We start from the raw sequence: 15,730 nt of genomic DNA on the forward strand, positions 1-15,730 counted from the left end.
TGGTCAAATAGCAGAGAATTTTATGTAGCATATTTTAAATGTGTTACCATTATTCTAAAATGGGAATAGGAAGGCTGGACGTTTATGAGGCAGTCAGATGGAGTATTTAAGTAAAGTTAGTTTTTGAAGGAAAATACCCTTCTATTAGATGGAGAAAAACATAGACGAACACTAGACTAAGGTAAAGAGTTGTGTTTTAAGAAATAGGAGGTGTCTGCAGGTTTAAGATAAAATAGCTGATCTGGCTTCTGGTTTTATTTTTTCACTGAAAATAGAAAACATGTTAACCAGTTACCCATTTTCAGGGGTAATAAAATTTGAATCCCAAATTAGCTCTAACTTTACTAAACTGTGTTGAATTAGTTTTTTCCCAATGGTTCGAGAATACAAGGCCAAATAAAGACCTAACTCTGAGCACCAAAAAGCACTCATTGTGGAAAATATCTATCAATATGGTCAGGTTATTTGTTTACTAAAATAATCTATATAATTTGAGAAATAAACTACTATTTCCTTGAATTGACATTACCATCTTTTTCTCTAGAAGGTCCCCAGCCACTCAGAGAAGATTGTCTTCCTGAAGGTTATCTATCATTAACTCTGAGCTAGCCTAAAGAGAAATTAGATTAACCAATTAGATTGTAAGGTGAGGAAAAGAAGCTTTTGATTATGATGATGATCTCTGCAACTACCTGAACTAAGCATTTTGGAGATTATCTAATTTTAATTAGATAAAGTACTTTTTTTTGTTTGGAATACTTATTACATTGATTTAACCTATTCAGCTCAACAAACAAATGAACACATACCAACAAAACCCAAACAATCTTTTTTTTTTTTTTTTTTTTTTTTTTGTGGAAATATATCTGCTTGTAGTGGTGCAAGAAATGGAAAAGATGTTATGGGTGAAAAATTTTACCTGTGATCTCTGAAAGGCTATATTCATAGAGCACATTTCAACATAAATATAGAAATTGGACCTCTGGAATACCAACAACTTAATTATCTGTTATTCTATCAAAACCCTCTTGAAAAATATGGCTTCACAATTTTCCAGCTTTTTACAGTCTTTTGTTAAATATATCTGTAGGTATGCCTTCCTGATCTGTGAAATTTGTCATTCTCAGTTACAGTGAGTTCCTGGCACTCTCTGAAAGAGCGTGCACGCTGTGGGGAGCTAGCTGCTCCTCACTTTGGATCATTGGTGACTCCGCCTCCTCCTAAGAATGGCAGCCAGTCTCTGTCTAGTCTCATTTGCTGAAGATGCTCCACCCCTGGGAGGATGTGGCTGGGGGAGAATGGGCAAGCCTGAGCTGCTAACCCTCTTGGGCTTATCTGAGGTTGGGAAAGTGGTGGGTTTTGACACTCCGTGCAGGCTGGGAATTTGGACTCCTTTTTCAGAGTTCAGTCTTGCAAGGCTTCTCTCTCCATGATTACTGACCGCTGCAGCAGGGGAGGTTAGGCTGCCCTTGCTCAGGGAACACGGTGAGAATGGTAAACTTCCACGAAGCTTCCTGAGTTCCAGGAGCTGTTCTCTGGCTTGACTCAAAGCTTCTGTCAGTTCAAAGCGTTCTTCACATTCTCTACGCACTGTCTCCTGAAGAAAAGTATTCTGAAAAGAGAGAGGGGAAAAGAAAGCAGACTTAGCTTTAAATAATGTGCATAAGTAGATAGTTACTGACGATACAATTTGAGAACTGAACTGGAAATCAGAAGAGGTCTGTATTCTTTGATTGTCTCTGTGATAGTCTACCACACGGGACAGACAAGTCAAGAACAGAAACAATCTGTGATGGTGGAAAGAAGTTGGAGAGCATATTTGGTTCAACCCTTGCAGTTTGCAGATGAGGAAGCAACAACTGCAGAGATTGAGTGACCTGTCCAGGGTTATTCAGATGTTAGTGGTGCGGCTGGTGTTAGAACCCAGGACTTCTAATATTGGCTTCAGTGGGGTTTCAACTTCTCTGCATCAAGTTGCATACAGTATGCTCTGCACATGTAATACTCAATAGTTAATAGCTATAGAGTCATTAAAGATATTCTTTTACAGTAAAGATATACTACAATAACATAAACAGGTAAAAGTGCTTGAAGTGTAAGATTGAAAGAATAAAAAAATCAGCTATAGCATTTAAACAATAAAATCAGTTCTCATATGATGATGCTTTCTCAATGGAACTTAAATAAGATGTTCATTTGCCATTCTGTAAGATAATATCCCAAAATAGAGAAGATCTTCTGCTATTAATTCCATTCATTCAACAATCATTTACCCAGTTACTAGAAGTTGTAGTAAATACAATCCCTGCCCTCAAGAAGTTTGTACCTTCGTAGGTTTGAGCAGAACTGCTTTCTATGTCCATAAAAGAATCTAGACCCAAGGTGAAAGCTCTGGGGTTTAAAATAAGGAAGAACTTTTTAATAGAGCTATCTGGAAGACACTGAAGGGTAGAATCTCACTTTACAGGGATGTGCTGAAGCAAATTTAAGCTTCAAATGTGTGACTGGACTAGAGATCATTGTCTCTTTGAAATTCTGAAATTCTACATTTCTAGTTAAGGAGTTACCTATGTTTCGTCTATGAAATTCATAAAAATTATTTCAAGTCCCATGGTAAGAATTAAGTCTTGGATCTCCCTAGTGTCCTGACATTCATGTCTTTATGATGTCAAAAATGAGGTTGAAAAGTAAATAATTCAAAGTAGTATCCTAGTAAGAAAACACAATTAAAATGAGTGTGTTATAGGATTCATCAACTCAAAAATTAATTTCCATTGGGTTAGCTTGTTTGTAAAAACAGCCAAGGCATTCCCAAGTCTGCTTCTTAGTGGAAAACATCCTCCCTAAGGGTTGACTGACTAATCTGCTGTCAGTAGAACTAAATAACAAAGCGCCAGGGAAAGTAGCATCTTCCTGTTTTTGAGTTTCTCATGATTATAGACAGAACTATATTCAATTCCAAATTTGGTAATTAAAATGGAAAAATATGGAGCAATTCCAGATTAGCCAATTGCACAGTAATTTTCTATAAAAGCTGCATTCCTGGGTCAAACAAATCCTCATCATTTACATATACTATTTACTTACTACATGACACACATTAAAAACAATCATGGGTTAATCACTTGCTTCTCGTTATTTTTAATTTTTGGAGGAATTGGAGAGAGCAAGGATGGTGTTTGTGGCTTTATCACCTAGTTCTCATTAACTCTAGCTGAAACACTTGTGGAAAAGGTAGGGGAGGAGGCACTAGAAAGGAAGATTAACAAAGTGCCATGTTAGGTGTCATCTCATTTCCTGCTCCCAACAATTATATCTGACTAATAAAGACTGAAGCTCACACTGTTATGTAACTTGCTGAGAGTAACTCCACTCTGAAGTACTAAAGATCCCTTCAGAGCCCTGCTCCATGCTGCCTATGCCTAAATTAGTTGTCTAATTCATTACATCAAACATGCAGGGACCATTTTGTTCCCAGGACACTGAAAAAAAACAAACAAAACAAAACAAAACAAAAACAAAAAAAACCAGTAGGACATTTTCATCCATTTTCATCTGGTTTTGCCCAGGTTTTCTAAGTTCTATTAATCAAAGTTTCTTTTAAAGTGGGGAAAGACCCAATCCATTATATTTTTTGTCTACTAGTAGAGTAAGCTGGCAAAGTGTTGGAATTATTAAAGTGGTGTATTAATCCATTCTTGCATTGCTATAAAGAAATACCTGAGACTGGGTAATTTATAAAGAAAAGAGGTTTAATTGGCTCATGGTTCTGCAGGCTGCACAGGAAGCTTAGCAGCTTCTGCTTCTGGGGAGGTCTCAGGAAGCTTCTAGTCATGGTGGAAGGCAAAGGGATAGTGATGCATCTTATATGGTAGGAGCAGGAGCAAGAGAGGTTGGGGGAGGCGCTACACACTTTAAACAACCAGATCTCACAAGAACTCATTCAGTATCACAAGAACAGCACCAAGAGGATGGTGCTAAACCATTCATGAGAAACTGCCCCTATGATCTAAACACCTCCCATCAGGCCCCACCTCCAACACTGGGGAATACAATTTGACATGAGATTTGGGTGGGGACAGAGATCCAAACCACATCAAGTGGCTTTCAATAAATTAGTATAAAAATATCACTAATTAAGAAAGCAATGAGAAAGAGTTAATTTTATTTGAATATGTGAAAGAAAAAATAGCAATGAAAAATGAGGCCAACATATCAGTGACATGAATAACAGGCACAACAATATGGAATGATAAAGTGATGGAGGATGTGATGACAAGAGCTTTCCTTAAAAGAAAAATAAAATTCAATCAATTTACTGAGATTAAATTCAAGTCTCAAAGGAAAGGAGTAATGATCTGGAGAAAACAACCAAAAAGCAAGTCACATAAAAGCTATTTCAGGCAAGTGACATTCCACTAAGGAGAACATGAAAGGATAGAGTGAGCCAAAAGATGTCCTCATAGCAAGTTCAATGGGAGCAAAGACCTGGCAGACTCCAAGCTGAACTGTGTACCCATGCTTTATATCCAGTGAAGTCTGAACCAGTCATGGAAGGATCAGATTACACAGTTTCTACCAACACTAACTAGACATATTCCAAAGTAAGAGAATGGAGCCAGCCAGCAGAGTCGGGGAGGGGCTGCTGACTGTCTGGGGCTCACTGCTCTGCAACTCATCTTTCTTCAAGGTTATTAACTTGCAAGACAAAGGATTAATTCTCTTTCTTCTATTAGTTCCCAAACCAGGAGACCCTTGAATTGAAAAAAAAGATCCAAAATTGATACTTCTACTCTTTTCTGTGCCAAAACATTATGAAATGTTAGGTGAATCACACAATATCTTCATGTCATCTACCACCATTACCTCCTCCTCTACAATTGAGATTATAACTCTGTTTTGTTCAACAGGCGATTCAGATTTATAATCTATTCAATTATGGGATTAAAAATGAAAATAAAACAATGGAAGTGTAGGGGATTGCTATTTCGGGGTGTAATCTGATAGGGCATGACTAGAGGACATGTGGATGTGGCTAGAGTAAGTAGACATATTAGTGGAAAATTCCATCATACGTGAAAAGAATCATCCGCTCGTGGTTAGTTTTCAGCAATTTAGTCAAGATGAAGGTTGGATTGTTGCAGAATTTTAATGTGTTTTCACTGAGTAACAAGGACAAATGTGCAAGATGAAATATGTTCAGTAAGACTGAAAATCACGCATAGTATTCTACGTTTTAGATAAAATTATCTTTGGCCATATTTTAACATGGCAAAAATAGAATCATTGGATTGTAACTAGACTGGAAGTCAAAATGGAAAGGAAGGCATGAGTCAGGTGAAGAAGAGGCAATGAGGTTTTCAAGGCAGAGCGGGCAGTGAGTGTAAATGCCTGGCAGTGAGAGGAGAGGCACAACTTGGGATAAAACATGGCTTAATATGACTCAGGCAGGTGCACACGGGGAGAAGAGACCAGGGCTGATGTAGGGAAGAGTGAGCAGGGTCAGATCAAGAGAAAATTTGTTAGTGTGCTAATACTAGGGTTTTGACTTAATTCTGAGGTTCATATGGAGTCACTGAAAGTTTATTTCAAGCAGATGGCTAGCAGGATCAAATCTGCATGAAAGGAAGATCCCTTTGCCAGCTTTGTGCAAAACAGCCTGAAGTTGAGCAAGATGGGAGCCAGGAAGGACAGTAGGAGCCCCAAGTTTTCATGGAGGAAGTCCTTATCTCAAGTGCCCCTTGGGTCAGGTGGTCTAGGGAGGGGAGAACTAGGCACTCCTGCATCTTTAAGCTCTGCTGATTGGTGGTGAGCATTATCTATAGATATCACTACAACATTTTCAGAATAAGGCCACTTTGAATGGGCTTAAAATATGGCTTAATTGCCCTCCCACTGAGAAGGAAAATGTCAAAATGAAAATATAAATTAGTTCATCATATGTTTGAAATTTCTAATATTAAAAAGTGGCCAATTTCCCCTACTCCTTGCAATATAAGGGTGGTTTATTTTTATATTTGTTTTCCTTTTTATTCTTAGAGACAGCTGGGTTGCTTTCAATTCCAAAAACCGTGGAAGAAGGGAGAGAAGACTTTACTGTGTAACTTGATTGTTCTGAAGGTAAGACTCCCATCTGCAATGGGAATCAGCTGTATTTGGCACAATTTTGGGGGGAACATGCCAGGAAAGCAAGTCCTCCTCAGTGAAGAACAATCACAGATAGATGACTTTGTTCATGCTTTAGTAATCGAGTAAGATGTGAATCAGCCATGGAATGATCAGATTACAGTTTCCACCAGCCTTAACTGGATATATCCCAAGGTGAGTGGGTGGCTGGTCGGGTGGGTGGGGAGCTGAGGTAAAAGGAATTTCTGTGGAAAAGTGTGGAAACCAAAACAATGAGTGGGAGTTTGCAAAGGATGTTCCCACCTCCCATTCAAAGCCTTCTAGGTTTCTGTTCAACTAATCCGATCAGCCCAAAACACTGCAAAAAGTTAGTGGAAATGGCCTTTTGGTAAAACAAGAATGAGAATCTGAAAAGATTTCCAGGAAAAAAGTAAGATGGATGTCAGGCTGGTTGTTTTCAAAATTATATTTCCCTGCTTACAAACATAATAAAACCAACTACAGTAGACATATTCAAACAAAAGTTGTAGCAACAGAGGGCAATAATGCCTCAGACTGATATGCTTCAGAGGCAGATTTTTAGGACAGAGAGGAAGAGCCCATGATGACCAAGTATGCAGGATTTACTTTTCTAAGTCAATAATCCAACTTAATTTAGATTTAATTAGCACTAATTAAACATACACAATTTAACTAGCACTAATTAAATATACAAAAATTTCTCAATATACCTTCTCATTCTGTCAGCTTTCTGGTATCTTCCTTACCACAGAGACTCCCAGTCTGAGCCCCCTTCTGCTCCATGGCCCAAGGCTAAGGTTTTCAGGTTCTCAGTTCACTCATCCTCCCTGCCAACCAAGCCTAGGTATAGTCCCTGTCCCCTAAAAGCTTTCCTGATCCTCCCCATGTTTCCTGCTGGAGGATGGAGAACCTCCCTTTACCCTCTTACTCTTTAAAAAAGACATAGATATTCTAATTTTATTATGTCCCCAAACTGACAACTACGTTTTGGTAATTTACTTGCTGGTACTTTGGTTTCTCCATTCTCATAGATGGAATTACCAGAGAAGTGTGTGCCATATTCTGTATATTGATTAAACATGCAAATAAAATAAAAGCTTATCCTAAAACTAAGCAAATCTCTCTTGCAAGTAAACTATTTGTGCTTGCAAATACCATGTATTCCTACAATTTAATCTTAGAGTTTACATAAATCCATCTTTGCTAGATTTGTTAATAAACTTTTTTCTTTTTGTTTTTTGAGACAAGGTTTCAGGTTGTTGCCCAGGCTCCAGTACAGAAGCACGATCACGGCTCATTATATCCTCTATCCCCTAGGCTCAAGCAATCCTCCTTCCTCAGCTTCTCAAGTGGCTGGGACTACAGGTGTGTGCCACCATGCCCAGCTAATTTTTGTATTTTCTGTAGAGACAGGGTCTCCCTATGTTTCCCAGGCTTGTCTTGAACTCCAAGCTCAAGTGATCCTCCTGCCTTGAGCTCCTGAAATGCTGGGTTATAGGTGTGAGCCACTATGCCTGGCCTAAACTTTCTTATATAAATGGAGTTTCTTTCTTTCCTTTTTTAAAAATAGAGTTTACATTGGAAACGTATTTTCAAAACACCAAAATGTTAAAAATAACCCATGATGTCAATATTTTTAAAAAGTATGTAAGAAGTAAAATCCCTGTCTATCTCTTCCTATACTTCTAAGGTAACCACTGTTAATAGTTAGGAGGCAAATCCTTGATTTTTTCCTATCATCTTGGTAGCCCTGTAGAGAAACACATGTACTTTCCTTTGTTTTTTAAACAAAACAGATTCAAGATGCTAGGAGATGGTCGGGCAAACCAACATAAACAATAAAAACAGCTGTTGTAATGAAAGCCAATACAGATCTATAGTCCTTTAGCCTTACTTTTGACATCCAAAAAGCTCTGAAAAGAAAAAAAGGTAGCTCATTACATTTAGTGATAAAATCTGACTGAACTGATAGAAGGCTAATTACAGTCTTTGTCCCATTTTGTGTGAACATTCAGATGTTTCACTGCAGAAGTATTAATGTCATTGCATGGGGAGGCTGCCCTACATCTATGAGGACATACTGTACTAACTTTCTAAAATTCAAAATAATTTTATATCTGAGCCCAAAGTTTTCAGATAAGGGACTGTGGGCCTGTCTATATGGCATGTACTCTTCTTTAAATACTGTCTTTCTTTAGAGTCCTTGATAGTGTTCTCTTCCGGTTTTCTTCCTACCTCACCAGAAGTTCCTTTTCTGTCACCATTGCTAGATTCTACTCCTCTTCCCAGCCTCTAAAAGTTGGAGTGCCTGTTCTCAACCCTTTCTCTATTGCCTAATCCTGTGGGTGATCTCATTCAGTCCCAGGGGTTAAGTATCAGCTACATGTGGATTTGTCCAAAATTGACATCTCCAGCTTGCCTTCCCTGTGGCCATAGTGACTAGTCAACATCTCCCCTTGGGTACCTAATAGGCATATTAAGAGCAACATGTCCCAAATAAAATTCTTGATATTCCTCCCCAATTGTATTTCTTTTCTAGCATTTCCCATCTCAGCACTCTCTCAGTTGCTGAGATTCCAAACTTTGGAGTTATCCTTGACTCCTTTTTATGCTTTCATATCATCCAATCCATCAGCAACTTCTATTGCCTTCATCCCTAAAATATATCCCAAATCTGGTGACTTGTCACCTCCTTCACAGCCTTGCTCTCATTTTTGCCCTCTTCAACCTATTTTCTAATCAGAAGTCAGTTATCCTCTAAAAATAAGTCAGATCATGTCAATTCCTTGTTCAAAATTCCTAGGTGACTTTCTATCACACTTAGAAAAGTATCCAAAGACCTTATCATATAGCCTACAAAGACTGCATGCAAACTGGCCCTTCAACCTTGGTTTCTATCACTATCCTTGCTCACTAAGCTCCAGCAGTGCTTGCTGACTTCCTCGTGGCTTCTTTAAGGTTCCCAGTATGCTCCTTGCTTCTGGGTCTTGACACTAACTATTACCTTTGCCTGGAGTGTTTTTTCCTTGGAATGTTCTTTGCCTCATTATTTTCTCAGAGCCTTTTACCATCCCGTCTAACATAGCACCCCTCCTTCAGAAAGTATCCCTTTTATCCTGATTTATTTTTTCTTAGCATCTATAAAAACAACCAAACTGTTTACCTGTCAAATGAATGCATAAATAAGCAACTGCAGTAGGCGCACAGGTGTATAGCTAATTTTGCCTCTGAGATTTTGTGGCTTCATGGAGGGGTTCTCTTTGCACTTAGACTTGAGGAATAAACAGAAGTGTGCCAGGCACCTGTTACTAAAGTTTAAGCTAGAATCTGCTTTGTCTTAATTTTTTCATTTCTCATAATCTGAAAAGAAAATCTCATGAAGGTTTATATTTTGTTGGCTTTGTTTTACTTGTAACTTTCCTGACTTTTCTTTAATATTCCTTGCTTGACCTTTATTCTTGTCACTGTCACCTTCTCTACCAGGTCCTTTTTATACTTTATTCCTTTCTATTATTTTTGATTTTTTAAAATTAAAGTCTTACATATAGCTAAAAAGTAAAATAATACTAAAACTCACAATGAAAAAAACACTTCTTCACATTCCCAAGTCCTGCCTCCCAGGAATAACCATTTTCAGATCTTTAAACTATTTCTTCTGATAGTTACCCTCTGTAATTCAAAATAACATCATTATACATCGATCTCTTTGTTTTTCAGTTTTGAACATATCTACTGACTGCATGGAACGAAAGATAAGGGTTCAGCTTTCTATAGCAATTCCCAACAGATGCTGCTGCTCCTCGTATCCTCATATTTCTGTCACAATTTTTAGCTTAATCTATATTCATCTTTATATGATTATAGTATATAAACATATGTACATCTGGGCCCTGTTATGTACTATGATGACATTTTCTTCCTTGAACAGCTTCTATCCAGAGTTATTGTCTCATAATTCTTCTGCTTTGTTTTCTGGGTATTGATACTAATTTTTCACCAAACTTACAGAAGTGTAAATATCCTCTCGACATGTTCAAACACCCCATGTAAGCTATCAGCTTCTCTTTGTTCTTGGAGACATACATCTAAGAACCCACCATGCTTCTGCTCAACATTCTAAGAACTTTCTTTTGGTATGTTTGTTCTTTCAATCTGATGCACTGCTGTAATCCTAGCATTTCTTCCCACCATTGTCCTGGGATTCCCTTCATCTCTCTCCTGTGTTGGATTCCTTATTTCCTGATTCCTATATTTTCTTCTTTATTACTTATTCCCTCATTGTGCTGTCATATATCTTCTAACAGCTTCCCGAAAAAGGTTGCCAGGGTAGTATTATTTTTGAGAAGTCTGAAGTCTGAAAATACCTGTGTTTGATACTTGATAGATTGTTTTGGCAGGATATAGAATTCTAGGCTGGGCATAATTTTCCTTTGGAATTTGGAACGCATTGTCTTCTATTTCTTATTTCCTTGAATTTTCTTTTTCTTTTCTTCATCTTTTTGCTTTTTTTTCCTGCTTTCTAGATTTCACATCTTTATCATCTAACCCAAATATTGATTTTTAAACATTTCAGTCCTTATATTTTAATACTCACTCTTGTTCTTTTTTCGTAGCTGGCTGTTTATGTTTAATGAATACAATATCATCTCTTTTCTCTCTGAGGATATTATATATTTTTAAGCTCTCTTTTGCTCCCTGTATTGTTTTGTATTTTTTTTTCTGTGAAGTTCTTTTTTGCTTATTGTTTCTGTTCTTCACATTAGAGATGTTTCTCAAATAATTGGTGATCCTTGGCTGTTCGTGTTTAAAAATGGGTCCCCGAACGGGCGTGGTGGCTCACGCCTGTAATCCCAGCACTTTGGGAGGCTGAGATGGGCGGATCATGAGGTCAGGAGATCGAGACCATCCTGGCTAACACAGTGAAACCCTGTCTCTACTAAAAATACAAAAAATTATCCGGGCATGGTGGCGGGTGCCTGTAGTCCCAGCTACTCAGGAGGCTGAGGCAGGAGAATGTCATGAACCTGGGAGGTGGAGCTTGCAGTGAACCAAAATCCAGCCACTGCAGTCCAGCCTGGGAGACAGTGAGACTCCGTCTCAAAATAAAAATGGGTCCCCAAAATGTTACCTTAAGCTCAGTGTGCTTGTATTCGGTTTATTGGCTGATATCCTTCTAAGTAGGCAGATTGAACATGGATATAGCCATTTCATTGGGATATCCCAACTGTCAGTATCAATGGGTCTTATCTTTTTTATTTATTTATTTTTGAGACAGAGTCTTGCTGTCACCCAGGCTGGGGTGCAATGGTGTGATCTCCGCTCACTGCAACCTCCACCTTCCGGGTTCAAGTGATTCTTGTGCCTCAGCCTCCTGAGTAGCTGGAATTACAGACGTGCACCACCACACCCAGCTAATTTTTTTGTATTTTCTGTAGAGACGGGGTTTCACCATGTTGACCAGGCTGGTCTCAAACTCCTCGCCTAATGTGATCTGCCTGCCTTGGCCTCCCAAAGTGCTGGGATTACAGGTGTGAGCCACTCCGCCAGGCCAGTCTTATCTTTTGAGGCAGTTCATTTCTCCAGAGGGGGCTCTTCCAATTTCTCTTTTTATGGCCATTAATACATAAGCCTGGTTACTTGTGTTCTGAAAAGTGAGAGTGTGAAGGGTACTGAGAGGTCTCCCTACTTAATATACCCTTGTTTTATCTCTTTTGTCCTCAGGTTCAGTGCCTTTTCTCATTCAGTTTTACTAGAGAGTAACCCCCTGGTACTCTGCCAGGATGGTGGGCAGGGGCTTCTTAGGAACTGGGAAGACATCTCTAAGGATCTCTTTGCTCCTTTTATAATCTTTCAAACAGTCTTGTTTTCCACTCCACCCTTACATCCCTCTTTCAGAGGCATAGGCATACAGAGATATTGTGTGTTTGGTTCTAGACCAAAATAAAGCAAATATTGCAATAAAGAAAGTCACATGAATTTTTTGGTTTCCCACTGCATATAAAATTATGTTTACACCATACTGTATTTAAGTGTGCAATAGCATTAAGTCTAAAAAATGTACATACCTTAATTTAAAAATATTTTACTGCTAAAAAATGCTAACAATCATCTAAGCCTTCAGTGGGTTGTATCTTCTGCTGATAGAGGGTCTTGCTTCGATGTTGATGGCTGCTGACTGGTCAAGATGGAAGTTGCTGAAGGTTGGGATGGCAGTGACAATTTCTTAAAAGAAGACAACAGCACAGGAATCACTTGAACGTGGGAGGCAGAGGTTGTAGTGAGCTGAGATTGAGCCACTGCACTCCAGCCTGGGCATCAGAGTGAAACTCTGTCTCAAAACGAAAAGAAAAAGAAAAAAAAAAAAAAGACAACCATGATGTTTGCCACATCAATGGACTCTTTCGTTTATGAAAGATTTCTCTGTAGCATGTGATGCTGTTTGACAGCATTTTACCCATAGTAGAATTTGTTTCAAAATTGAAGTGAATCCTCTCAAACCCTGTCACTGCTTTATCAACTAATTTTATATAATATTTCAATCCTTTGTTGTCATTTCAATGTTTTTCACAGCATCTTCACAGGAGTAGATTCCATTTCAACAAATGGCTTTCTTTGCTCATCTATAAGATGTAACTTTTTACATGTTCAAGTTTGCAGCAGTTCAGCCACATCTTCAGACTCCACTTCTAATTCTAGTTCTCTTGCTATTTCTGCCACTTCCTCCACTGAACTTTTAAACCTTCAAAGTCATCCATGAGAGCTGGAATCAACTTCTTCCAAACTTTTGTAATTATCGATATTTTATCCTCCTCCCATGAATCAGGAATGGTCTTAATGGCATCTAGAGTGGTGTCCTTTCCAGAAGGTTTTGGATTTACTTAGCCCAGATCCATCAGAGGAATCACTAACTATGGCAGCTGTCATGTTATGAAATATATTTCTTTTTTTTCTTTTTTTTTTTTTTTTTGAGGCGGAGTCTCGCTCTGTTGCCCGGACTGGAGTGCAGTGGCCGGATCTCAGCTCACTGCAAGCTCCGCCTCCCGGGTTTACGCCATTCTCCTGCCTCAGCCTCCCGAGTAGCTGGGATTACAGGCGCCAGCCACCTCGCCCGGCTAGTTTTTGTATTTTTAGTAGAGACGGGGTTTCACTGCATTAGCCAGGATGGTCTCGATCTCCTGACCTCGTGATCTGCCCGTCTCGGCCTCCCAAAGTGCTGGGATTACAGGCTTGAGCCACCGCGCCCGGCCGAAATACATTTCTTAAATCATAAGACTTGAAAGTCAAAACTGTTCCTTGAGGCATGGGCTGCAGAATGGATGTTGTGTTTGCAGGCATGAAAACATTAATCCCCTTGTTCATCTCCATCAGAGCTCTTGGGTGACCAGATGCATTGTCAATGAGAAGCAATATTTTGAAAGGAATTTTTTTTTTTTTTTTCTGAACAGTAGGTCTCAACAGGCTTAAAATATTCAATAAGCCATGCTGCAAAAAGATGTGCTGTCATCCAGGCTTTGTTGCCCCACTTATAAAGCACAGACAGAGTAGAGCAGATTTAGCATGATTCTTAAAGGTGCTATGATTTTTGGGATGGCCTGTCCTTTGAAGGCTAATTCTTGAAGTTTGGCTTCAAAGCTTCTGTACCACAGCTACGAAAGTCCTAGATGGTACCTTCTTCCAATAGAATGTTGTTCTATCTACATTGAAAATCTGTTGTTTAATGTAGCCACCTCATAAATGATCTTAACTAGATCTGGATAACTTAACCACAGCTTCGACATGAGCACTTGCTGTCTCACCTTGTACTTTTATGTTATGGAAATGGCTTCTTGTCTTGAACCTCATAAACCTACCATTGCTAGCTTCCAACTTTTCTTCTGCAGCTTCCTCATCTCTTTCAGTCTTCACAGAATTGGAGAGAGTTAGGGTCTTTCTCTGGATTAGGCTTTGGCTTAAGGGAATAATATGACTGGTTTTATCTTCTACCTAGACCACTCAAACTTTCTCCATATCAGCAAGAAGGCTGTTTTATTTTCTTATCATTCTTCACTGAGGTGGCACTTTTATTGCCTTCAAGAACTTTTGATTTGCATTCGCAACTTGGCTAACTGGACCAAGAGGCTTAGTTTCTGGGTTATCTCAACTTTTGATTTGCTTTCCTGGCTAAGCTTAATCATTTCTGCCTTTTGACTTAAAGTAAGAGATGTGTAATTCTTCCTTTCACTTGAATGCTTAGGAGCCATTGTAGGGTTGCTAATTGCCCTAATTTCAATATTGTTTTGTCTCAGTAAATAGGGAGGCCTGAGGAGAAGAGAGATGGGGGGCTGGCCAGTCAGTGGATTAGTCAGAACACACACCACGTTTATCTATTAAGTTTGCTGTCTTATATAGGCAACATTCTTGGCACCTACAAACAAGTGTAATAGTAACATCAAAGATCACTGATTGCATGACCATAACAGATATAATAACAATGAAAAAGTTTAAAATATTGCAAGAATTACCTAACTGTGACACAGAGACACAAAGTGAGCACATGCAGTTGAAAAAATGACACTGACAGACTTTCTCGACATAGGGGTTGACACAAACCTTCAATTTGTAATAAAACCCACAGTATCTATGGAGCACAGTAAAGTGACATGCAATAAAACAAATTATTCCTGCACCTAGTTTCTCCAATTTCTGAGCCTCTCTAGTGTTGTGTCACATAACTAGATTTTCTCTGTTTTGGATCCTTCCATCCCCAATCCTCACAGGTATTAGGTTTCAATATTCTCTAGTCTGATGAGCCATTTGTCTCTTAGACACTTGCTTTCCATTTTTGTAAGCTTTGGTCAACATCTTTTTTATCAAGTGCTAACTTCTCTCCTGTTCTCTTTGTCCTGCTGGATTTATTCACTTTTTATTAATTGATTGCCATTTTAGTGGCAGTGGAATGAAGTAGAGATAAACATACATATTCAATTCTCCATGTTTAACCAAGAGCATTATTTTGTATTTTTGAGTATCACTCATCTTCATTGTATGACTACAATAACTATAGCATTTAAAACTACTGCTCTTTTGACTCCCTTATGTGTGGTCTTCAAACAACAAAAATATTGAACTATCTGTACTGATTTTCCTTCAGTGATTGTATGTGAGCTGTTTATTTGAATTTACCACATTCTTCCTCTGGATCACAACAAGGTCCCTAACAGTGGGGTCACACTGTCTTGACTGTACTCACATGGAACCAGTAGGAAGGAAAAGGGGCATCAAGAAGCACATGACCCATTTTGACTTTGGTTTTACTGATAAGTGTTATTCTCTAACATATTAACTGTCTTTCTTTCTCACTCCCTCTCTCCCTCCTTTCTAATCTTTTAATGTATCTTTTCAGGGACTCCTTGTTCACATTTACATTTCTAGCACAGTTTTATTTTCCATTTTCTCTTTTTATTGACCTGCACCCTTTGTTGCTCTGCTTTGTGACACTTGCTGTTTCTGGGGATGCGCTCCAATAATCCCTGCTCCATTTAGGAAGGCCCATTTTGCCCTTTAGAGGCTTTGGCTTTCTTCTTATCCTTGAGAACTTTCTTCA

The 15,730-nt window shown here is 38.7% G+C and overlaps 1 protein-coding gene across 1 annotated transcript in view; it reads right to left on the reverse strand.

Moving 5' to 3' along the window:
• Window positions 1–845: 845 nt before the first annotated feature.
• The window catches only part of LEKR1 (leucine, glutamate and lysine rich 1), a 221,249-nt gene continuing 206,364 nt past the window's right edge, over window positions 846–15,730 (reverse strand). The window contains exon 13 of the mRNA XM_023223378.1: window positions 846–1,612. Within this exon, the coding sequence (XP_023079146.1) occupies window positions 1,199–1,612 (414 nt within the window). The 3' untranslated portion in view covers window positions 846–1,198. The remainder of the gene's footprint in view (window positions 1,613–15,730) is intronic.

Source organism: Piliocolobus tephrosceles, chromosome 2 (genome assembly GCF_002776525.5).
Source record: "Piliocolobus tephrosceles isolate RC106 chromosome 2, ASM277652v3, whole genome shotgun sequence".
NCBI classification, from domain to species: Eukaryota; Metazoa; Chordata; class Mammalia; order Primates; family Cercopithecidae; genus Piliocolobus; species Piliocolobus tephrosceles.